The following is a 27,235-nucleotide window of genomic DNA, read 5'->3' on the forward strand; positions in this document are numbered from 1 at the left end:
AGCATTTGTTTTAAAAATGAAATGCAGCCATATGTAGCTCTGGCTACAAATTTCACGCTCTCCAGAAATGTATACGGAGGTGCGTTTTCACAACGAACCTGTGATGCAAAAAATATTGTTAAATAATAACATAAGATACAACAAAAGCAACAACAACTAGTAGTAGTAGTAATAATGAAAATAATAATAATGATTATTATTTTACTATGTATTATGTAAATGTATTTTGCAAATAGTTTCATAGTAAAAAATATTTATGGAAAGTTTATTTCAAGTCAGCAGCCATTGACACGTTCTAGCCAATGTACATGTACATTGTATGTATTTAAAATAGACCGGTTGTTTCATAAAGAATACCACAACCTTCAAGATGATTTCACTCGAGTCTTATTGAACATCTATGAACTTGAAGTACTCTTCACATTGATTAATTACCCAAAGTTCCATCATGTTTCATTGGTTACATTTTCAAAGTTGTGTTATTCTTTTTGAATCACCCTGTACATATAGACGTTGTGTAAAGAAGACCCTTCTTGTTTCCTTTGTCATCTTTGATCCCAATTTTTCTGTAGAGTTTTCGTGTAGCATGGCACCTGCTCCTCTCCAGATCATCTCTCAGACCGTTATCAGACATGCTGTACACTTGTCACTGCCAATATTCTGTGAGCTCAAAGTAAAGATGAGTTGAAGGTTAATTACATTGTGACAGTAATTACACATTCCTGAGGGCTGATAGTAGACGAAGCTTACGTGACATTGATAGCTGCGATATTATCTTTCTTTTCTTTCCGCTGGCCCTTTGAAGAGTCCCTCAATTTATTTCACCAGCACCTTCCTTTTTCACACAGCGGGGCTTTGTTTTCACAACAGTAATAGAATTCAGGAATCGTAAAAAGAGAGAATAATGCCTCTGGGTGAGAATTGGAATTATGCAAATTAGTCTCTGGACGTGAGTAATTCATTAGCGGCTGCAATATAACAAAGATATTCGACTCCTGCCTGGTTCAGGCACACAAATTGGGTTATAACTTTGCAGACAGGTTATGTTTCATCTGATTTACTCAAGAGCCCATTTACATGGATTTCATTACCGACAGTACATTCTGTCTTGTTTTACACCTCATACCTGTCATTAAAGGTTAAAACAAAACTGGGTTGACTGTGGATGTACCAAAGAGGATTATTTTTATAAATGTGTTGAGGTGAACACCTGTAATCAATCATGAGAAAGGGTTTTATGATTCTGTTCCTGAACAATGGTTTCAAAGTGTTCAGAAATGCAAAGTAGATAGGATCCTGTCGTCAGTGTTTTAAATGAAGTCATTGTTATTCAACGCAAGTGCGCCTTCTTTTTATGTAAATTAGACTCATTTAGGGATGGGAATCATAGAGAATCTATTCCAGTTCCTCTTAATGATTCTTGCTCCTTAATAGTTCCACTAATTACATTTTTAGTACTTTCAAGGAATCAATATAGAGAAAAAAGAGAAAGAGAAATAGAGAGAGCCAGTTTACTCGACCTTCTGGAAGTGGTTTGTATTTGATTCACTAAGGGCCTGTTCACACTGTACAGTTGCCTTGCACTGGGCCGAAGCACGCTTGCTGCCCCTCCCGTTTCTCCCGATGGCCTGCACTCACATTACATTTGGGCCTGGGCAGGCTTACGTCATCGATGATGCGCTGTTCAGTAGAGAAGCACTCTCACTTAGCACAGTGGAGATTTCTTTAGTTATATAGTTTAAATAGTTTGATATGGAGTGAAATGCTGTCAAATATTTCGCTGAACAGATCCGCCACTTTTGACGCTCATAAATAATCATTAAGTCCTCGTGCTGCAGGTATAAGGAGGTTTGCTGAAGGTGAAGCTGTCGTGCAGTGAGGGGTTTGCATCTTTAATAATCTACGAGTTTGCGTTCATTGAACAGTAAGAATGATTAATAAATCCATATGAAAAGTCCAACACAATCTCACGGCAATTCGTAACTTTTTCATTTAGTGGCTAATTCGTATGAATTTGTACGATCTAATTCGTACAATTTAGTACGATTTGCTTATCCCCCAATGACGGTTGGGGTTAGGGGTGGGGTCAGGTGCCACGCCTCCTTTTTAAAATCGTACCATTTCGTACGACTGAACTCGTACGAATTCATACGAATTAGCCACTAAACTGGCAAAACGTAAAATACTTACGTTTTCTCGTGAGATCAGGCTGGAAAAGTCACGTCAAAGTCACGTCTTGTCTTCAGTTTCGGGCTCAGGTGCGCTTTGCGCTCACAGTATAAGCGTACCGCACCAAAGCCCAAGTGATCCGCGCTCTGGCTAACCTCTTCCAACTGGGCCAGGGCCAGCCAAGTGTACCATGCCTGAGCCAGATTCAGAGCACTCACACTTCTCCAATGATCCTGGAAATGGGCCTGGTCACGGTTCGGATAGAATAGTGTGAGTAGGCCTTAAAAGAACTGGCTCACATCATACATCTGAGTACTACATTGCACACAGCTGTACTAAACTTGTAGCTCTGTGTGTTTTTAACTCACTAAAATTATTCCCTTCGTAGGAATCACATTTCAAAACTGGACTATAAAATTAACTTGCTGCGCCCCAGTTCACATACTTGTTCTATGCCCTAAAAGCAAGTACTTTTTTTGCAAAGGAAATGTTACGACCCCGAATGTCTGGGACTGAGGTCGAACATAGGTTAAAGTAAATAAATCATTTAACAGTTAACAGGTTATGATTTTAACTCCACCCCGAAGATAACTTGCCTAATAAATTGTAAATTAATACAGAAAATAAATTACATATACTTCCCTTACTCCTCAACTAAACCAAGAAAAGTCACTTGAAAATAAATGGCACTTAGCCACTACGGCAGTTTACAGTACTGTATATGCTTTTGAGTGTGTAACAGAGGAGTATGGAATCTTTGGGACATACTACTTGTTAACGGATCGTTATGTTGCTTAGTTATGTCTCCTGTCAATCTTCTTGACACATCATCCACATTTCTTTCATATTTAATTACCTAATTTATTGGAGAAGCAGCAGCAGGATAGTCTGCCATTTGTAAGTCTTTCATGCAGAGAAATCTCCTCAGGTCTTTGGGGAATTGTGCATTCAGAGTTAATGTCCAAACATATCTTGATATAAGTTCACATTGGTACAGATAAAATATAACACGGAAAACATAGTTTAAAAGTGTTCCAGTTAGCTAGATATTGGTTAACAGTCCTTCAAACAACTTTACCGAAGCCTCTCTACTTCACGGTTGGTCTTGCGTGTCCGCCATGTTTGCTTGTTTACACTTTTCACCCGCATTTATAGTTCTAAATAAATTCAGGTCCAACGTCCAATGTATTGTGGGCAATGTCAGCGGTTAGAATATGGATGCTTCTACATTAGTTTTTACCGGAAATAGTAAACCATCCGGGAACCTTTGGCATACTCTTTTCAACAAATGGTTTGGTAAATACTAATTCTATTTTAAAATACTATTTAGGATGGATAGTATGCGAATTATGATGCATCAACTGTTTGCCTTTTGTGAACATTTGCTCCTGAATTTCACTACAAAAAGTAGTGAAGTGATTCCTACTATCACTTTACATGATAAAGTGCCCACTGCTATCACCTATCCTTTACATAAAGCAAACATATATTTTTTGTAGTCAAATTTTGAAGCCCATATCATGAGAACCACTTCAATGGAGTCATTTACTCCAAAATCATGCCATGCTGTCTGCACACTGTTGTTTTTATTCACTTGACTTTTATTTACTAGAACTACTTCAAAAAAAAGTCAAAAACAAACTGGTACACTAAAGAATTAAATAGATTCACAAAAAGCAAACAGATTTATGTTTTTGTAGTCTAAATTTGAAGCATCATATCATGAGAACCACTTCAAAGGAGTCATTTACTCCAAAGTCATGCAGACTGCTGTTTTGATTCACTAAAACTAGTTCAAAAGAGCCGTTTTCCCCTATATCAGATTGCACTGTCACAGACTAAGGTAGAGAATATCAGTTTAATCTACCTACTGTACACCATTTGTGTTTAATTCAGCATTCAGCAAGTTCTACATTACACACAGCTGTAGTTCTGTTTGTTTTTGACTCACTAAAAGGAATCAGTTCATAGGAGTCGCATGCTTCAAAACTAGACTATAAAATTAATTGTTTGACTTTAGTGAACTTGTTCATGTGAGTCATTTGCTCCAGAATTTTACTGCAAAAAAAAACTGGTTCACTAAATTATTTTAATAGATTTGCATAAAGCAAACAGATATATATATATATATATTTTTTTTTTTTTTTGTAGTCTAAATTTAAAGCATACTATCACGAGAACCACTTCAAAGGAGTCATTTACTCCAAAATCATGCACACTGTTGTTTTGATTCACTAGAACTAGTTCAAAAGAGTCATTTTCTCTTATATTAGACTGAGCTGGGTGCAAAGTGTTATTTGTGCACAGTTGTTATAAGTAACCAGTTCGTTTGAGCCATTTGCTTTAAAATTGCTATGAAAAAATTAGCTAATCAAGCAACTTACAGTACTGTATGTTGTTTAACTCACTAAAACAAACCAGTGCATATGGGTTATTTGATCTGTAATCAAAACTACAATAATCAGACTGTCTAATTTAGTGCATTGTCATTTACACTTCTCTCAGGACCTTTACTGAAACCATACAGTACTTTATAGACTCCTAAGAACCTGTAAAACCTGAGCTAAGAGTCTAATAGATCACCCCGCGGTCATGATGCTTTTAAAGGCCTCGGTGCTGCACTGCTTCCGTTTATGTGTTGCTTTTATTTTAAGACCTTGGGTGCTGCTATAATGTGACTCTATCCTGGTGGCCCTATTGGTGAAAATGAAATGTGTAAAGCAGCGTCGAAAGATCCCCCCATAGAAAGATAACATAAACGTCAGACAGCGAGATAAGACCGCTGGCGCAATGCAGAAAGTCTATTTTGGGAGCCGGGAGGATGACTAGCGTGAGCAGCCCCAGTAGGACCCTCATTCAGGAGTCATAACGTCTCCCTCGCTCACTCATCAGTGATCACACCCAATGCAAATACCAGCACGCATTTCATTTAGCTCGCGCTGCCTCTAAAGTGCACCGAATTAACAAGTGAATGAAGTGGAAATGGTAGAGATTGATAATGGTCACAGATCGTGTGTTAAAAAAGGAAAGAAGCTATTGCATAATGCATTATAACCAGGTTGCGGTTCAGCGGTGCGTCGGTGCATTTATGCTTCGTGGATTTTTAACACTAAAAGCTTTTATCCTAACGGATGTTACGCAATGAAGAGTATAAAATGCGACTCCTGACGTACCTGCTGTAAATGCATTTCTGGGGAGGAAGAACGGCGAGGTGATTCTAAGCAGTTTTATAAATCAGCACTTGACAGATTTATTATGGCAGTGAATATTGAGCTAAAGCAGGGTGGGTTGTGACCTGATAATGGGTTTAGGTCTGTTATGATGGGGTTGTGGACCGCAGAGGGAAAAAAAACAATTAAGCTAACCATATTATTATGCATAATTAGAATATCACAATGAATGAGATGTAAAACACGCTGTTTGTCCTGGTGGTCAATTATGCAATGCATTAAAAAAAACACATCATGTATTCTGCTTGAATGTGCAAGAATTTAATGCATAATGGTTTTTCAGTTTTGTTTGCTTTTGTACATTATACAGTAATTGGCTATTTGAAATCCATCTTCAGTGTGTCCCAGCCGGATTGAAACACACTAGTTACCCACATCACATAAATAGTTAACTTTATGCGACAAACAAAACAATTACATTCTTAACAATCATTTTATTTATTATGACACTGTTATTCACGTTTTTTTCAAATGGGTTAAAGTTAAAAAAAACTGTTGATATAAAAAAATAAATCTACTATTTGTCTTTTATGCTATTCAGGAGCCATCTAACAAATACAATCAGCTTCTCTCTCTTTAAAGTTCAAAGTAAACTTAAATGTCAAAGCATTTTAGATATGTATAAAAAATAGCCTATGTAATATTTTAACATCATCAAATTAATAAAAATAATTAACAAATGAGAAATAAAGGACAGAAAAAGGAATAAAAGCCGACGTTATCTTTAAATTGTCACAATTACAAGATTAAAACGTGCAGATTATTTAAATAATGGAAATGCGTTGGGCGGCCCGCCCAAGTAAAGTCTATGTGTGGGAAGCACTGATCTTTAAAGCAGTAGATTATCTCTGTGTTTGCTGGTTTTTAAGTTCTACAGTGGCTTATTGTGAAATAACAAATGAGCTGTTTTCTTACATCAAAACACCCAGTTAGTTACACTGCTGAAGATGATTGAAACTTTCTTTTGCGAAGAAAGAAACTATTCTTGGAAGTACTCTGTATGCTAATCTTCTCCCTGGAGGCTTTTTCAAAATCTCCTCTGTGCCTGTTTTTTGTCTCTTTTTGCTGACTTTTAGCTTGTTTTGATCAAGTGTTTTACAGCTTCATGTTTCAGAACCAAGGAATTATTTATTTATTATTAAAGTCATATTTGTTACATATTTATTTACTCCCAGGGCCATTTATATTGAAGTTGATATAAAGCCACACCATATTGGTGTTTCGTAACATTTAGATTTTATGAGGTGGGTTGTTAGCCCACTCAACCTTCAACCTGGAGGACCAGGACATACACACATACACTACAGACAATTTAGCCTACCTAGTTCACCTACAGCACGTCTTTCGACTGTAGGGAAAACCAGAGCACGCAGAGGAAACCCACACAAACACAGGGAGAACATGCAAACTCCACACAGAAATGCCAACTGACCCAGCCAAGGCTCGAACCAGCGACCTTCTTGCTGTTAGGCAATATCGATACCCACTAAGCCAACGTGTCACACCTATTTATTATTTATAAGAGTAAACTGAATAAATTGGCATAAATTATTATACCATTAAACTTGAGTGCAAGTGTTTTTGGTCAATAAGTATCAGTTAATATAAAATAATCTAGATATGTTTTTTTTTTTTTTTGCTGGAAGGTAGTGATGTGAAGGTTTTTTCTGTAAGAACTAAATTTTATTTCCTCAAAAAACCTTTTAGTGAGGAGTGAAGAACCTTTTTACATTATGAAGAACTTTTGGTCCAATGGAAAGTTCCAATGATTTTCTTTATGAACAATTGATATCATTAAATAAACTTTATTTTTTCAGTTCTATGGAGGAAAAAAGTCACCAAAATATTGGTATTGCTTGAAGGTGACTTACTTATAAGCAAACTTGAGTTTTTGCATGACTTTTTTGAGCAGCAAATCAGCATATTAGAATGATTTCTTTTGGCACTGGTTAAGCTTTGCAGCCACAGTAGTAAATTACAAGATTTGTATAAATCTTAATATATATTTATGTATATTCATTCATTTTCCTTTGGCTTAGTCCCTTATTTATCAGGGGTCGCCACAGCGAAATTAACTGCCAACTATTCCAGCATATGTTTTACGCAGCAGATGCCCTTCCAGCCTCAACCCAGTACTTGGAAACACCCATACACTCTCCTATTCACACACACACACTCATTCACTATGGCTAATTTAGTTCCTCCGATTCACTTATAGTGCATGTGTTTGGACTGTGGAAAATACCAGAGCTCCCAGAGGAAACCCACGTGAACACGAGGAGAACATGCAAACTCCACACAAAAACGCCATCTGGCCCAGCTGGGACTCAACCTTTTACTGTAAAGTGACAGTGCTAACCACTGAACCACTGTGCCACCCATATTTATGCATAAAAAGCACAAAATCTTTGGATAATTTTCCACAGTGTAATCATGTTTACCGTATCTTTGATTAAATAAGCTTTGTTGACCATAAACTACTTTTCAAAAGCAATTTAAAAATCTTTCACCAAACTTTTGAAGAGTAATCAATTATAAATCATATCATTTCAGAGTTGCAAATACTATTTGGTTTGCATTTGAAGTTTTTTGATTCCACTGAAACATGAAATGAAAATGAAAGGGGTTTGATGATGGCTGATAATAAAAATAAAGAGAAATCGAATCACAAATCATCTCATAAAGACCTTGTTATCTCCATTGCCCAGTGCGGTATCCAGAGGTCTCATCTCAGTTTTTGTCAGAGCATTTGTTGTGTTAAAAGCTGAAGAGTTCTGCTCGCGCTGACAGAATCAATACACTTTAGCTACTGGTACGAAGAGGGCAGCGGGGGCTCACGTTATGGGGTCAAAGAGGATGACCACATGCCAACAGGGAAGTAGAAATGTAGAGTCCTCCCACACAAACATACCCGTACACCAGGGATGCTCTGATGCTCCAAGAGAGGCATTGCCTTTGCTACAGAAATCTGATAAGAAAATGATTTATAGTGCAGAAGAAAAACAAAAATATTACCAAATATGTCATCAGATCGTGTGAAAGTTGGGTAACAATATGAAATATATATATTTTACAGCACTTTTATGTTTTTCAACCAGGAATTATTTATTGTTTATTATCCCCTATGTCATCCGTGATTTGTGGTGTGCTTTATGTGCTTGATTCATTTTAAAAGAATCAACTCTTTGGAGTTATTCGTATGGGAGTCAGGCTGCTGGTTGAGTTATTTATTTTTTGAATATAATATGTTTTAGAGGTTGACTATAATGTTTGCATTGTTTCTTTTTTTTACAGTTCCTAAGAGTCACATGTGCTAAATTTGTTCTAGAATTATTGTTCACTGTATGTTGTTTGATTCATTACAAGGAATCTGTTCATAGGAGTCATCGACTCCGTAATTTGACTAAAAATGGACTACACTGGATGCAGAATTATTTTTTTTTCATTTTACTAAATGCAACAGTTGATAGAAATCATTTGATTTGCTTCAAAAATGAACTACACTTATGGCTTTTTGTGAAATAGAAACAGTTCATAGGAATCATTTGTTCTGAGGTTGAACTACAGAGATTACTTTAGGGCTGCATGATATTCCGAAAAACTGACATTGCGGTATTTTGTTTTTCTTCAATATATATTGCAATTTGAGTATAATTTCACAAGATGTACTCTTGTAACTCTATTTGGAAATAATTCAAAAATGTAGGGGGGGCGTATCTGCATAAAATATACAAAAGTATACCAAATAAAATAAAGCAGAGATGAGAACAATAGAGCAAAGATAAAAATGAAACAAACATCACTTATTAGTTTTTGGTGGAGTCTAACAGCATTGAGGTTGAGAAATGCAATAATCAAATGTAAAATAACACTGTATAGTCTTTAACATTTATCTTTGTTGAAGTGGCAAACTTTAGAATTCCTCGTGCCTAAGAAATGGTTTAAATTTGCTTGAAATCTTACAATCACAAAGTGTAAAAATACATTTAAATGAAACTCTTTCACACTATTAGAACCAGTAGATTAGGTCAAGTTTTATTAATCCCAACATGACATTGCAGATCATGCGATGGGACTATTGCAGATTTGCACAGTGCCATATCAATACTGAAACAATATATTATACAGCCCTAGATGGCATACAAACACTACAAAAAACACAAAGTAAACACACTACAAAATATTATTTCTTGTTGTTATGATTATCAGCGATCGAGCGGCTACTGAACGCTGAAGGACTACAAATCCGCCATTACATGGACTACAACTCCAAGCATACACCACATACACCAGTTCCTGATCCAGACTGATTACAAACTCACACAGCTGAAGCTGCTTAAGCACTCATTACATGGACTGTTTATACAACGCACACGCATACAAACATTGCTGAGTCTTGTTGCTACCTGTACACATTATGAAGCATTTCTCCTTGCCTTGCTCTGTTGTGTTTGATTCTTTGCCATTTTTATTGTTTTCTGATGCTAGCCGCCTGGACTGACCTCTTTGCCTATTTTTGACTTCGCTTTTGGATTGTCTACATCAGGGGTCTCAAACTCGCGGCCCGCGGGCCATTTGCGGCCCTCAGTGCAATATTTTGTGGCCCGCGCTGACCGCTGTACACTGACAGAATCAGCGGAGCGGGGAGAGCGAGCGCTTCCCGCTCCGCTGATTCTATCCGTACACAGCGGTCACTGGCATTCCCCGCCCGCCGTGTAAACAACAAACCCTTTGTTAGACGCTGTGACGGGCGGGAAGAACCAAGATAAACTGTTCCCGCCCCTGCCTGCCACTTAGCTACAGCCTGCATCTTACAGAGCTCGAAATTGCGACCATTTTGGTCGCATATGCGCCCGAAAATTAATCTATGCGACCTCATAATATATTTTGGCGCATTAGTGCGACTGCAGATAATGGTTGTAGTGCGACCTGTTTTGATTTTTTGTAAAAAGGTGCTGAATCGCTCTTCCCTGCCGCTGTCAATCACTCAAGGTATTCCGCTGTCAGATGACAGGGAAGGAGCTTTTATGACCACGGGAAATGCAAACGACAGAAGAGTAAAAACTTAAAGCACACAGGTTTGCAAACCCCACCTAAAATTGAGGTGCAGATGAGAGCGATCATGACACGTCACGTGGTGAATAATGATCCACCAGCTGAGATCAATCGAGTACGCGCTTCATGGAGAAGGCGCCCGAATCTCCATGCGTTGCATTCACTGCGTGTTCAGCGCAAATGTCCGCTAAAAGTCAAATCTAATACTGTATCATCGCCAAAGGAGCTCGCCTTTACTAAGTTTACACTGAAACTGCGGCTCATAACAAACAGTGGTATTCCGCCGGTGGTCATCGCAAGAATCTTGCGCTGCCTGCTCATAAATTGGGTCAGCTGACTCGCCAGCTTTTCCACTAACACAGGAAAATGAAGATCATCTCAGACTGAACATTTAAATTGACACAAACTGAAACCAAATCTTTTAAAGAGTGATAGAAGTGAGACTTTACTTTCTTTCTTTTGTCTATTCTTTTTTGAGGTGTATATTATTTTTATTTTTTATTTATTTACTGATGACTGCTTTGCAGCTTTCATTATTGAATTGAATGATTTAATATAATCTTTTGTTTGTTTTGTAGCAGAAATATTATTTATTAAATTGACATGCATATAAAAACAGCAGCACAAAATCAATATTTCTTACTGCAATGCTTCATTTTTGTTTGATGCAAACTATACAATTATTTTTCATAAAGTAACAGACTTTTTATAGCAGATAACCTACATTCATGCACATTCAAGGCAGTATCATAATGAGAAATGTAATTCATTTTTACTATTATTGTCATTTTCATCATCATTAATATTCTATAATTATTAGACATTCATTTTGGAATTATTGCACACAAATATCAATGTCTTCACAGAATTAGTTAGATAGTTGTTTCTGGTTTTTGTCAGTCCTATTGATGTTGTTTTAAAATACAATAAATCCCTTAAAAAGCAATTTGCAGCGGTGCTCAATCATTTTTGGTGGTTGCTCCTAAATTTTTTCTGGTGCACCTAAATTTATTTTGGTGCTCCTAAATATTTGAAGTTGGGAGCACTGGTGCTACTAAGTAAAAAAGTTAATTTCGAGCCCTGTCTTATATATATTATAGGTAGATACAGACTGGTACAGACTGATGTGACTGGAGTGGGGTGGGGGTGTTTTATTTATACATATATACGCCTTTTTTTTAGGTGAGGGAATGGAAGTTTTGAGTGAGTTCCCCCACTTTTTTCCCTAGGACTTGGCCTTTTTGGGAGCACATATTTGTGTGAGAAGTTATTCTCCACCTTGAACTTCAATAAGTCAAAGTACAGGTCTAGACTTAATGATGATCATCTTCAAGCCATACTGAGGGTCTCAACTGCTTCCGCTCTAAAGCCAAATGTGGTTCAGATTTGTGAGAAGAAGCGCTGTCAAGTCTCTGGCAGTAAGGAGTAGGCAAAAGATGCCATGTTCAGAAGAACTGTTCATAATCTTCACTCAATCTTCTATCAATGTTCAGGACACTTCATGTTCAGAAGAAATAATTAAAACTGTTAATAATGACATTTGAGGACTTTTTTTTGTGAAATCCCTTATGCGGCCCAGCCTCACCCAGACTTTGCCTCCTGCGGCCCCCAGGTAAATTGAGTTTGAGACCCCTGGTCTACATAATACTGTTTGCTCCTCTGATCGACCCTTGCCTGCCTGACCATTTCTTGTATAATAAAGACTCTGCTATTGGATCCTTACCTTTGTTGTCACATCCGTAATGATACACTTATAGTTTTCTATTCCAAATATCTTAAATTTATTGAATCAAGAAGCATTTTCGAGAAAAGCAAAAAATATTGTCTTGTTTTCAGAAATAATGTCAAAATTAAGTGTTTTTTTTTTCTTAGAACAAGCAAAATAATTTACCAATGGTGTGAGCACCATAATATTATTGAAAAATTAAAACAATATTATTTTGCTTACCCCATTGGTAGAATATTTTGCTTGTTTTAAGGAAAAACTGAATTTTTAAGACAATAATTTTTGTTAGTTTAGGAATGTAGGTATACATTTAAGAATATTTAGATATTTATACTTGGAAACAAATCAAAAACTTGTTTTGCAGCGCAGAATGTGTATTAAAAGGTGTAACTTAAAGTTTTTTACCCAAGCAAGTGCCCCTAGAATTTGTTAAACGCAAATCCTGCAATGAATCACAAATCATTGACGTAAAACTCTCAAGCTAGGAAAACAATAATAGCCGTCAACAACTTTAATGTTCAGGAAAAAGCTGGATAAAGCTGAAGTAATTGAAATACTGAAGGATTTAGAGCGCTATATACTTGCTGAACTCCCGTGCTCTGCCCTCTGTGATGCGAGAGGAAATATATCACTGGCTACAGGAAAAAACAAAGACTTGATATCGTCATGTGGATAGGAAGGAGGAATGTGGTCAAGCGTTTTCCAGATAAACATGATGAACGTCAGATGGGACGGGGAGCAGATCGGCACACTATCATTAGACCCGGCTGTATTTAGACCTCATGGAAACCACTGGCCATTTGACAGCCATTTAGTTCTCTTAAACGATTAACAGAGTAGCTTTGATTTTAATAGGGTTCAATGTTAGGTCCAAATTGCAGAGGGACCCAGAGGATCAACCAAACAAAACTCCACATGCCAGAGTGGAAGTTGGGAAAGCGTATGGAAGTAAAGCAACAGTAGTCACATAGTCATTCCTCTCAATGAGAAGCATTTGTGGAGAGCTTGTTGAGAAACTCTTGATGGTCTGTCATTCAATGAAGTCCGGCCGCAATCACAGGGTTCGAGAGGAGAGAATGAAACGCTTGAGCAGCCTTCCTCTCCGGAGGCACTCGTGGATCTGGTGAGAGTTTCCTTCAGCATATGTTTATGCGTGTTTGTGTTTTCTGCTCTTCTGACTTCTAGAGGAGCGCTGGTGTCCACAACACAACAATTTAGCGGTGTACAGTATGTGTGATTGGACACATGTTGGTTTATGTGTGTGTGTGTTTGTCTTGCATGTCTGAACTGCTTTGTTGCAGGTTGCCGGGCTCTCGTCCACCAGCTTGCCATTGAGGGTAAATTTACTGTTTAATGGTAGACTCATTTCCTGAGGCCTCATTCAGCATTAAACGCCTGAGCAGGTTCACAGATGAGAGCGTATATCAAAAGCAGATTAGCAAGGGAGACGGTTGTAATTTCATCAGAACGGTGCTTGTTTGTGAGTCTGTCAGAGTAGAACCTCTATAGCAGTGGAATATGATTATCGTAGCAGTTAATTTGTGTCATTTTTGGCTTGTGTATATACAGTATATAATTGAAGATGCTCATTTTCTATAGCTTTGTGAATTACTGATGATATTTCTTACAAGTTTATGATCATTTATTTATTTATTTTTTATTTTTTTGCTTAAAATGACAATTGGTCAAACTTACAAAAAAGATTGTTTCGTTGACGGTTAAGTTTTTCACTTGGCTCAAGTTTGATTCGCCACAATGTTTAATAGTGGGATTACTATAATAATAATTTTATTTCCCTTAGTTTTTTTTTAAACTTAGATTTTTTTTATTGTTTTGTGGTCAAACTGGAGCTTGTCACTCTTGGGATCATTTCTGTGATTATAAATGAACATATGAAGAGTTTAGATGCTAAAACCTCTAAGTGCCATCTGAAATTTTCTTCTACAATAAGCATTTTTTCTTAGCCCCTTATGTTAATTTTCTGTTATTTTATGTTAAAGGAGATGAACATAACATATTGTTTACCATAAAAAAAATGCTAAACCTAGACACAGGAGCCTGAGAAAAATGATAATTTTAGATGAAAACTTTAGATGGCACTTACAGGTTTTTGCTTCTGAACTCTTCATATAAAACCATTTTCAAAGCATTTTTGAACCTACCTAAGTAGGGTTGAGTAACGTTTGGGGTTATTTCGAGACCTGTGCTAAATTGATACTTTTAAAACAGTACCGGTGCCAGAACCGATACTTTTAAGCCACAAAATTAATTCATGAAAAATATGTTAATTATTTTAATAGAACATTATAATTAAAGTTTAAAGTATAAATTAATTTATTATTAAATATATTTGAATTGCATTATTATATTTGTTTTAATTGTTTGTTAGCATGAATGCAAGATTTGCATTATGCTGTTAACAGTACATTAGCTTACTATTAACCTGAGAAAAGGCTGCCATTAAAATCAGTGAACTGCTTTTTTTCTAGTGTTGTGGCCTGTGACCATGTTTACATGGACATCAGTAATCTAATCAATTGCCTTAATCTGTATAAAACAATGATATGATTAAGGTGTTTATACGAGTTGCTTTTTGAATGTTACTTTCATGATCCTATTTACATGTCATAGCACATAGATTGATTAATGCCATTGCGTCACTGCTCTATTAATGTTTCCTCTGGAGTTTCACATAATTTCAAGTGTTTCAATTATAATTTTTCAACTTTCAGCTGCAGTTTGGCCGTTTCACTTTCATTCAGGAACATTTAATTCTTGCCCCGTGATAAACTGAGGTATTGGATGAGAATTTGAAGTACGGACTGTTGAAAGAGTGTTGTCTTAATGACATTTGACACCACACGCTGAATGTAAAAAAGGAAAATCCTCCGCATTTCGTGATGCGGATGTCTGTGGTCCTTTAAGGTAATCAAAAATCATGGTAGACATGGTAGACTCTTAATCAGAGTATTGTCTTAATCATATTAAAAGATCATTGGTGTCCATGTAAACATACTCAGTGAAAGTGCCTCAGTGAAAGTGCATTCCGCTGCCTTTACGTTGATTCCATGCGCCCTCAAATGTTTCATTATGTTTGACGTGTTTCCCTCCTTACACGAAACGTTTGTACAGAATCTGCTGCACATTTCTGTAACAAAATTCTTGCTTGTAAAATATAGCCATACTTTGATGTCACTCACTGGATGCGGCGTACTGCGCCCTTTGCCTTTTACATCTAAGCAATAAATAGCTGCATGTAATTACATCTCTAATTAAATACATTTGTAATTATACTGTTGACCATCCCTTAAACCTGATCATACCACCAAACCTGTTCCTAACCCTACCCATTTCCCACCTGAAGAGCACCAGAAGTGTTCTGCAATACATTATGAACACAGTACATTGTATTTATTTTTTGATGCAAGTACATAGTAGTTAAGGCCACCTAACACAAAGTGGGACTTGACATTTAGTTTGTTCAGAAATGTGCTATTTTGCAATGTATTATGTTGTTTATGTAGTTTTCCATATCTTCCTGCTACCAAACGTCAAAAGCAAACCTTTAAAAAATGGCATCAGCTTCCGCTTTCTTTTCACACATAAAAAAATACGACTGCTTTACAGCAACCCTCTCATCTTTCAAATACAGGGACATTTTCTTTTCTTGATTCACTGCAGGCCCATCACGTAATCCCTGACCGTGGACTTGCCAAGGCGCTGATTTTCTCTGGAAATCCAGGCGCTTGTGTAGCACTTCTCATCCCTTTAGCTCAGCGGAGAGGCTTGGCTGATAGATGCTTTATTGAATCTGCCGCTGGGCTCCTTGACAACAGTGAGGAACGAGTGGGTGTCTCGCTATTAGTTCACAATAAGAACACAGTGTCAGCACAGTCAGCGGGCGGCAAGCAGCTCAGGCCGTATTTACAGCCCTGTTGATGCAGGAAGAATAGCGCCTGAAGCGGCTAGCATCCTTAGCGGCCCACCAATGCTAACCCGATTTGTTTGCTGCCGTCATGTTTTTTTTTTTTCTTGTATGTTTCAAAACATCTCTCATGTCTATGTGTGGGCTGCTGCATTTCATACAGTACATGGATGGGCTTATACAATCTGTGCATGCGTTTGACGATAGCTTATCGCTTAAAGGATGAAATGGGAACTTTATGTTCGCTAAGGATGTGCACTGTAGCTTTCCTTAAGGGTCACGTGTTGGGTGTCTAGCAGAAGTTACAAACTACAAATATTCAAATTACTGTAATTGAGTAGTTTTTCTTAGGAATTGTAATTAACTAAGTAGTTTTAATAATGTGTACTTTTACTTTAGTACATTTAAAGTGCTGCTGTAGAACTTTTACACCACTATTTTTCTTCAACTTGCAGTCACTACTTTTTTTTTTCTTGTCTTTTAGGATTTGCTAAAGACATGTTTGGAAAGTGTGCAAGAAGTTGTCCAAAATCTTTACATGCAATCACCCTGAGATTGTTTAGACTGCATGTCACTGATGAGAAAATGATGGATGTTTACTGTATGATCGCCAAATGGCCTTAAACAATCACTTCATGCACTACAGAATGTTACGTTTTCACACACATGCACAAACTGCATGTAAACGCATCAACAGTTTACAGTGTATTACAGTGGTCCCTCGTTAATCGTGGGAGTTATATTCTAAAATTAGCCCGCAATAGGTAAAATTCATAAAGTAGTCCGCTTTATTTTTTACAATTATTATAGATGTTTTAGGTCTGTAATTACACTCTATTCTCAGATGGGCAAATCAACATTTTCACACTTTTCTCTCTTGTTTTAAGGAGGAGATTGATTGACATGTTCTACAGCTAATCAGGACGCAGAACACAATCCACTGTAAAAAAAAACAAAAAAAAAAACAGGTCAATTTGCAAAAGAAAAAAAAAGGTGAACCGCATTATGGCGAGGGACTACGGACTACTCTTGAGTACTTTTAAAAGGGCTACTTTTTACCAAGCGGCAACCTCCCGATCTCCCTCGGGAGGCCAATACCGAAGTAACTAAAACTGCAGTTCATCGAAAATCCGCTAGTCCTGGCTCCATAATAGAGTAAATTTCAATTGAGCCCACTGTTAGAATGGCCAACTTTACAGCAGAAAAAAAAGATGTTTACAGCCTAGTACAAAAAAAGATTTTGGTTAATACAGCTAATATTACCCTTCATGACAACTGTGAGAGTGGGGGGAATTTTTTTATAACTCATCAGTTTCCTTTATATTAAGTTATATTAAGTCTGCATAATTAAGGGCGTGGCCACTTGATTGACAGCTAGGTCACACTGTCGTCATCACGTCACCTCTGCTGACTCTAGCAGATTAGCCGCTAATTTCAGCATATTCATCATATTTTTGTCTTGCTTTATGTGGCTCTACACTGTCAGTTTCCTTTTGAGATTATTTCCTACAATTATCAGATGAAATGGAATGCTGTGTGCACTTAATTGTGCTCACAAACCATTCAAGTGGCCTCCGTTTCCCATGTGAGTAAAGTTATATACTTATAAACCATCTCTATAAATGTATTTGTTTTATTTAAGATCATTCGTCATTTATAATGTTCTTTAAAGCTGTAATGCACTGCAGAATCTGACAGATTGATTAGATGTGGACTGTAGAACAGTCATCTGAAGTGTTGTCATACAGTGTTATGCTGGATTTCATCAATAGTCTTGCATTTACTAACACAGACTATATCTAAAGTATTTGGAAGTAATTCGCGTTTTCCTCCTGTAGGAAAACATCATAAGAACAATGTTTAGTGGCTCAATGTATTACAGCAGTGTTTTTAAAAGACACTTTATTGATATAGTGTACAGCCAAGCACATGACGTCAGAACACAAACGAGTCACAGGTGATTAAGAATTAAGCGTTTTCCCAAAGTAAAGTGTGTCTAAGCCAGGTCCAAGCAAAATGCCAGTACGTGTCTGTAGCTCCGCTCATACTCTGCCTCTTTGCCCTTGTTTGGTATCCCGCCGTGAGTGCGATGACGCGGGAACAAAATGGTGACGGTTGGCCGCGCCTACTTGTGGCTTCTTTTGCGCTCTTCAGAAACCTATGGGTAACGTCACGGATACTACTGTATATATTTTACAGTCTATGCTTTTTACTCATAGTTTGAATTATATTTACAACAGATACTTTTACTTTACTTGCACTACATTTTTGGGCGAGTAATGGTACATTTATTTGTGTATGATTGTTCAGTACTTTTCCACCACTGCTGACTAGCACAGATTGTTCAACTTGACATTTTGAATGTTAAGCCTCGTTTGCAGTAATTGCATAGTTTGATTCTGATCTTTGATTTCACAGAGGAACAATGTTGATGATATATTTTGTTCTTTAAAAATATTAAACGTTTAAAGTATTCTTAAGTATAAAGGTATAACACTGAACAAAATAAGCCTACCTCACCCAAGTCATGTAACATTGATTAACACAAAGTGAAGATTTTTCAAGAGGTTCACATGCTATAATTGATCGCACCTGGTCTTGCATCAACAATCATTAATAGACCAATCGGATGAATTCAAGCCTTCAATAAATAGCCCAATTTGTCTTACCTCCCTTTTCTTTGTTTTTGAAGAATCCCACCATCCACCCCATCTGCCCCTTTCCTCCTTTACCAGGGGGACCTCTCGAGATCTACCTGATCTCGGACCGCCTGCTATGCTATATGACCAGGCAGGAGCTCTTGGCTCAAGTATCTCCAAGCTCACTCCCGGGACAGCATGCCAAACCCACAATAAGTATTGCACAATAGGCAACAGCAAAAAGGTGAGCTTGTTACAATGCAGCAAAGAAGCCTATTCTCGGTATAATACAGACAAGTTTTAACATTCAGCTATTCTGAATTGCAGAAATATGACATTTCCTTTCACTGCCATAAATATGGCACATTTCCTGACTTACCGCATTTCCTACCCTATCACAAAATGCTTAAAATGGGGTACACAATACATTTCACTATAAATTTTACATTTTGATAGATGGCACAAGGGCTGCACAATATTGGAAAAATCTAACATTGCAATTCTTTTTAATTCTGCGATACATATTGCAATATGAATACATATACACTAGATGAGTTAAATAACTATTTAGATAGAGTTTATCATTTTAAATTGATTTAGAAGATTCTGTAGGGGAGTACATATGCTTAAATATAAGAAACAATCTACATCCATATACTACGTATATATATTTTACAGTCTATGGTTTTTACTCATAGTTTAAATTATATTTACAACAGATACTTTTACTCTACTTGCACTACATTTTTGGGCGAGTAATGGTACATTTATTTGTGTATGATTGTTCAGTACTTTTCCACCACTGCTGACTAGCACAGATTGTTCAACTAGACATTTTGAATGTTAAGCCTCGTTTGCAGTAATTGCATAGTTTGATTCTAAATTCACAGAGGTACAATGTTGATTATTGCTGCACAATATTGGAAAAATCTAACATTGCAATTTTTTTAATTCTGCGATACATATTGCAATATGAATACATATACACTAGATGAGTTAAATAACTATTTAGATAGAGTTTATCATTTTAAATTGATTTAGAAGATTCTGTTGGGGAGTACATATGCTTAAATATAAGAAACAATCTACATCCATATACTACGTCCATATATTTTCATTATATGGACTTTCAAACAATCTACAGGCAAAGATAAATTCAAAAGAGAAAAAGATACAAATTATATAAACAGTATTTTATAGTTTTTCGAAGAGTCGAACTGTAGTCATGTGTACAGTAATTAAATAATCGAATGTAAAATAATACTGCATAGTCTTTTTTATGATAAATTCAGTAGAAATGTTTGTTATTAATTTGTCGAAACAGTTCAGTTTCTTATACCTGAATGTTTTGAATACCTTCACACAGTCCTCAAAAAACACTTGTGAAAGGATAAATTAAATCCAGAGTCAACATTGTGTATACTCACGATATGACTATTGCGAATGTTCACATTGCAATATCGATGCTTAAGTGATATATTGTGCAGCCCTAGTTTGCACAAAGTACCATTTTTCCATTCACTCGTGCATTTGTCAATTTGTTGACTCTGTGCTTGTTGCTGTCTTCAGTAGTGCAATTGTTTTTTATAATGCCTCTCCATGTATTTTTCAATAGTAAAATAGTCAATGGCCAGGTTTAGCAAAAAATGATTCAAAGCACATGTGCGAGCTGCGCACACATCACATCTATAGAAAAATCAAACTGTTTACATATGCTATAATAATTGCAAATAAAAGTTATATTACTTATGGATTAATGATTTAAAATAAACAATACTGATTTCTAAATTTACATTCTTCTTATTTCAATAGACACGTTTATGTGTCAACAAAATACTCGGATTTGACTCTGTCCAATACAGTTCATAGCGGTTATTTAGATGTCCCCAGTTTTTTTTAGTGCAGATGCTATTATAGTTATCATTCCCAGTGTGAACATTCATTTGTCTTGGGTGTCGGTAGTTGCTGTGATAATTTTCGGTTGTTTGTGTGATGGTTGTCTCTTAGGTACACAAAGTCATTCACAAAATAGCATCCTTGCAGGATAATTGAAATAATGCCTCCGAATTGTTGGCTCTGTGGCATATTGTGAGCTCTCAGCGTGCACTTCAGTGTCTTTTTAAGTGGCATATCACATAGCAATAGAGGTAATCCAGAGAACAGTTTGCTCGGGAACAAATAAGCTACAACCCCGAATCATTTGCAGCTTCCCGTGTGCTGAAAGGCTTCTCAGGCGGTGAGGAGGTGTCGAGAACGGGCTTGAAATAATGAGCAGGAACACTTCCAATGTTCTCTTAGCTTTACGAGGAACGGCGATCACTCAGTGTTCATGCTGCTGTAAAATACTGTCGCTGATCCAAGGTGCTATCCGTCCTTGAAAGCGTTGGCAACCTGACTGTGTGACACATGGCGTTCTGTTTTATCGCCTTTAGTGCTATTCTTCAGTAGTCGGATCCACCGTCTTACAAATGCAGGGGTTGGATTGGTGGTCCTGTGTGAATCCTGTGCCAAGAGCCTTTGTGTCATAACTTCACACCTTAGGTAGTGAGAAATATGATTATTCTTTCCTTTGGCCACTCTTTGTCAATGTGAATAAATGTGAATGTGAAAGATTTTGAATTTATTATCTACACACACTTGCCACTTTATTAGGTACACGTCTTCAATTGCTTGTTTATGCAAGTATCTAATCAGTAGGGGTGTGAGACCCATATCCCATGAGTGTTATATTCCCGAGAATTAGATGAGATGAGAACATAAACTCAACTAACAGGTAATTGCACAAAAATTATAAATAATAAAATAAAAAAAAAACTCAGCGCACACCCTTCCAGTCACAACCCAGTATTGGGAAACACCCATACACAGGCATTCACACACACACATACACACACACACACTCATACACTATGGACAGTTTAGTTTATTCAATTCACCTATATCGCATGTCTATGGACTGTCGGGGAAACCGAATTACCCGGAGGAAACCCACGTAATCATAGGGAAAACATAAAATCCATACAGAAATGCCAACTGACCTAGCTGGGACTCGAACCAGTGACCTTCTTGCTGTTAGGCGACAGTGGTAGCCACTGACCCAAACTCAGAAAACCTAAGCATAATATACTGTAGCATAAAATATGGTAATGCACTATATAGAACAGCCTAAGACATGGCCATGTTTTTAATACTTATTTTCAGTGTTTTTGCCTTTATTGGGATATGACAGTAAGTAGAGAGGAGACAAATTTGGAGATGTTAGAGGGGGGGATTTGATCTTAAAAGGTCCACGAGCCGGTAACTCCAACTCAGGAACCATGCCAATATAATACCCAAAGTCCCTTAAAGGCAAGTCATTTCACTGTGGCCATTTTTAAAATGTCTTTCGGGCAGTATGCTCGAGCATTCTGTCTGAATGGGGAAACATTAAATTCTCCAAACCTGTTTGCTAAGTTTACGATTACACTACATGTTTGGAATCAACAATAAAATTAAACAGCAACCGTCTTTTAAATTTAGTTTCTAAACATTCAAATCAAGCGAAATTTCAGGTTGTCCAAGCGAATGCGCATTCAAAAGCAATGATATCACAACACCAACCTCATTTATGGCAGTTCTACACATGATCATCCTCTGAATAATAATCGTCTGATCGCGCTCCTCTTCTGAAGTAATTCACAACTTGGTCTTGTTGGTGAATCTCCTCCAAAAATGACAGTGACTCTTTTTTTGTTTGTTTTTTTTACACAAGTTTGTGGATGTTTGAGTAGTTACTGTCATGTTTGACAGGATATACTGTACCTTGTGTTTGTTTCATACAGATTACAAAACCAAAAAACCTTTGTTTTCAAGTGCACTTTGTTCATTTAAAAGCACAGAGCTTTCAATTGTTATGTTGATATATGTCTTATGTCTGTGAAGTATTAGCTGAGAGTGTTTGTTGACCACCAAACTGTCATAAAAGCACACGTCTACTCCGAGGTTTCCCCCAGAGAACTGTCAATCTATAGCGATTGGCTCTTGTACTGGGCGGCGTGCCTTCATTTGCCATATTGACCGTTACACCTTTTCCCATTTAAAACTATATGAGTGACTTGTCCTGTGTATTCTGGAGTCTTTGTAATACCCCTTTTCCACCAGACAGCCTACATCAGTGTCCACACACAGCAAATCAAAGTTATTCTCATGCATCATGCTGTAGTTTATGTAGATAGAGATTTCTAGCAATAATAGCCTGTTTTCGTAGTACCATAATTTGTATAGACTGATATTAGAAACTGTTTTTGAAATAGCAGTGGAACATAATGCTGAACAAATTATTGCTTCTATTTAGGTGATTACCGTAACCTCAGCCACTGATGCAAGCGGTTCTTATTTATAAATGTTGGTGTTACTTAAGTGCTACTTAATCACTTCTAGGTTTCTTCAAACTGATTTGGAACTAGGCTCTGGGTCTAAACCAGATTTGGTGGAAGAATGGTATATGTTGACTCACAAGATGTGCTCATAAAACCGTCAGATCTCGCATGGTCTCATGCCATGAAATCTCATCACACCCGTAATGATCTGCCAATCAATAATCTGCTCAATGCATTTAGGCTTGTAAGCATAGTCACACAATCTGCTGAAGTTCACACCAAACATCAGAATGGGGAATAAAGGTGATTATAGTGACTTTGAACATTACATGTTTTTTATTGAGGCCAGATGGACTGATCTGAGTCATTCAGAAATTGCTGATATACTGAGATTTTCTTGACCATCATGACGGTTAACAGAGAACGAGCTAAAAAAAAAAGTATTCAGTGAGTGACAGTTTGGAAGGCGAAAATACCTTGTTAAAGCAAGAGTTCATAGAAGACATTGGGATGGTAGGGTCAGGTGGTAAAAATGTGAAGACATGAATCCATCCTGCCTTGTATAATGAGCTCAGGCAGCTGCTGGTGGTGTAATAGTCTGGGGAGTATTTTCTTGACTTATTTTGGGCCCTTTAGTACCAGTTCAATTTCATATGTCTACACTGATCTGTCACTTTCCTCTTTATATGTTGAGTATGCCTCACCAAACAGTACTTTTCACATTTTATCTTCACAAAGGATATTGCTTTTCATATTCTAATATAGCTGCAAGCTCTTTTTTCAACCTACACAGGGCTGATAAACACCTTGCTTTTGAACAAATATTATACATAACTGTTCTGAGATATTTATAGATTGTATACATTGAGTAATCAAATTTGAATGTTGCCTATCCTGTCTAATCTAATAGCACCATATCAAATATCGCAAAATGTATTTTATTTCTCTGAATATTTAGGATTTTTTTTATTAGGCATTGCTGAGCCGTAAATAAATTACATATGTAGTTGATAGTCAAAAGTTTTTGCCCTCTTGTCATATATTTTATTCTTTTTCGGATATGATGTTTGACAGAACAGGGAAATGTTCACAGCGTTTTCTATTATATTTCTTGTTCTGGAGAAAGTCTTACTTTTATTTTGCCTGGAATAAAAACTTTTTTTAATTTTTTAAAGTCAAAATTATTAGACTTTAGACTAACCCTCATTAAAAAGCACTGTTGTTCAATTAACCTAACCTGCACATTTAAACTAATTAGTCAAGTTCAGCCTTTAAATTGCACTTTAAGCTGAATACTAGTATTGTAACATATGGAATCAGGGTACAACGAAGTTGAGGATCCACGTGCAGTTTTTTGAAAGCTTAGTCAGACAGACAATGGTCAAACAGGAACAAACATCAGCATGAGGGTAATCTAGAGAGTAGTCATGGACACAGCCAAAGAAATCGGTGCAGGCGGCAAACAGCATGAACAAGAAGCAAGGCAAGGATCAAAAGATACGGTAAGACTAGATGAGGATAACATATTGTGATGTTATATGTAAACGATCAAACAAGTCTCAGCAATGTGTGTGATTGAGGTGTATACTGTATATAGTCCATGAAATCAGTGGGAATGAACTGCAGCTGTGTGCGAGTGTGTGTCCAAATTGCTTTCAGCTGTGGCAGGAGGTATTGGTGCAAAGCATCTTGCTAGTTGTAGTTCATTTGATGGTCGATGTGCAGTTGTCCAGCAATCTGCACATGTTTGAATTGCTGACGATTGTGACTAGTACCTTGCAAAACCCTCACCATGGTAAAGATGAAAGAATTTAGTTATTAGAAATTAGCTCTTAAGGGGCTAAAAAAATTCCCATGTAAAACAGCCCATTTTAAAGGAAGTATTTTTTTTAATAATTATAAATTCACTGGAAGGCTAATAATTTTGTCTTCAACTGCATCCACATACATTTATAAAAAAAAAAAAAAAAAAAAAAAACTTTTTATAAGGATTTTTAATGAATTAATTCATTCATTTATTTTCAACCGCTTCTCCGGGGCCAGGTTGCAGGGGCAGCAGTCTTAAGAGAGAACCCTAGACTTCCCTCTTCCCAGACACTTCCTTCAGCTTCTCCGGGGGGATCCCGAGGTGTTCCCAGACCAGCCGAGAGACATATTCCCTCCAGCATGTCCTGGGTCTTTCCCGAGGCCTCCTCCCATTGGGACAAGCCTGGAACACCTCCCTAAGTAGGTGTCCAGGGGGCATTCAAAACAGATGCCTGAGCCACCTCAGCTGACTTCTCTCTATGTGGAAGAGCAGCGGCTCTACTCCGAGCTCCTTCTGGGTGACACAGCTCCTCACCCTAACAATAAAGGTGCACCCTGTCACCCTGTGAAGGAAACTCATTTCGGCCACTTGTATCCGAGATCTTGTCCTTTCGGTCATGACCCAAATCTTATGACCATAGGTGAGGGTAGGAACGAGATTGACCGGTAAATCAAGAGCTTTGCCTTTCAGCTTCGTCTTTACCACAATGGACCGATATATCGACGGCATTACTGCTGCCACTGCACCAATCTGCCTGTCAATCTCATGTTCCATCCCTCCCTCACTTCTGAACAAAACCCCAAGATACTTGGGACTCCTCCACCTGGGGTAAGGACTTTCCTCCATCCTAGAGATGGCAAACCACCTTTTTATAAGGATTTTGATATTATAAATTAATATGTTTACCTAGTTATAGTATCTTTAAAAGCTTATTTTATTTCTGAATAGTGTCTTGCTTGCCTAAAATGACATCAAAACTGGTCTGTTAACATTAAGTAAATCAAATAGCTCAAAAGTCTTGTTCAAATTTAAAAAGCCAGCCAAATCATAGTGTATGTGCACATACTGTAGTTAATATTCAGAACTGTATGCATCGCCCATATCATTTACAATTTTATAGTCTCACATACGTAAGCCTAAGCCCTGGAGTGCCGTCATATAACTTTTATTCAGCAGCATTTTAAGAGGAAATAGCAATTCGCCCTTGACCTGTTCAACTTGCATTGTGTTCTAATTTCCCCACAACATCCTCCCTCAGACCATTAAATCTGCGAGGAGAGAAAGGTCAGTGCTGCAGCGTGATTATTGTAAAAACGCTCGTAGCATAACAAAGCCTAAAAAGCGTAAGTGTGACGTGGCACTGGCAGAACTTGCGTGAAGCATTTCAACAGAGAGCCCCAGAGACGGAAGGAGAGCAGTTGTAAACATATGTTTCGAGATTCACATTCAATGACAAGCTTCTGTGCATGTGTTTATTTTATCTTCTCTGGCCTTTCTTTACTTATGTTGTCATTTAGCCTCCGGGTCCAGCTCAGCCATTTCATCTGTGAGATTTACACATGAAAAAGCAGCATTTTCTGCAATTATTTGAATTCTGTCTAACAGTGAGATTTCCACACACAGATTACAAATTACAAAGGATCTTCAATTGGAATTTTTCACCATTTACAGTGTGAGTTAATCCGCTTTTCTGGATCCTACAGTCAGAACATTTGGCAACACCAACTGCGATGAAGCATTCAGTCTGGCGAAAGGCTACATGAGGGAATACATGTGCAAGGCTCATGTTCAAGTGTTTATAATTTAGTACAATCCACACTGTAGTGTTCGTTCTCACCTAGTGTTGCCAAACCTTCTGTTACACATAGCTTTGAGACTAGGATAGCATGCTGTCTATTCTAATGACGTGCTTGTGCTTTTGCATACTGAATCATAATGGCAAATAAACAGTGGTAAGCTGACCAAATTGGACAACTAAAGAGTGAATGTTTAGTTTAAAGTTAGATTATGTATACAAATTTATAAAGAAAACCCTCAACTCTTGTTGTAGGTGCATTATGCAGTCGATGGCCTCTATTTTCTGGTTCTCTCAAGGTTTTTTTTCTTCACTCCCATCAGGTGAAGTTTTTTTTTCCCTCTCCGCTGTCGCCACTGCCTCGCATGGTTCAGGATTGGTAGAGCTACGCATCTATGAATTTGCTCTTCAGTGTTTGATCTCTCAGTAATGATTAAATCACACTGAACTGAGCTAAACTGAACTGAACTGAACTTAAACACTAAAACCTGAACCACACTGTTCCAGTTACTATGACCATTTATGTGAAGC

The 27,235-nt window shown here is 37.3% G+C and overlaps 1 protein-coding gene across 20 annotated transcripts in view; it reads left to right on the forward strand.

The window, feature by feature from the left end:
* Positions 1–27,235, forward strand: part of pde4d (phosphodiesterase 4D, cAMP-specific) — a 273,689-nt gene that overhangs the window by 161,749 nt on the left and 84,705 nt on the right. The window contains exon 1 of one of the 20 annotated variants that reach the window (XM_068223125.2): positions 12,870–13,303. The exons of 18 other annotated variants lie outside the window; for them this stretch is intronic. In XM_068223125.2, coding sequence (XP_068079226.1) covers positions 13,164–13,303 — 140 coding nt within the window. In that variant the 5' untranslated portion in view covers positions 12,870–13,163. Of the gene's footprint in view, positions 1–12,869; positions 13,304–27,235 lie in introns of those variants that run through there. One more of the 20 variants, XM_073910166.1, reaches the window with a different exon arrangement.

The sequence above is a fragment of the Danio rerio genome, chromosome 8 (genome assembly GCF_049306965.1).
Source record: "Danio rerio strain Tuebingen ecotype United States chromosome 8, GRCz12tu, whole genome shotgun sequence".
Lineage (NCBI taxonomy): Eukaryota > Metazoa > Chordata > Actinopteri > Cypriniformes > Danionidae > Danio > Danio rerio.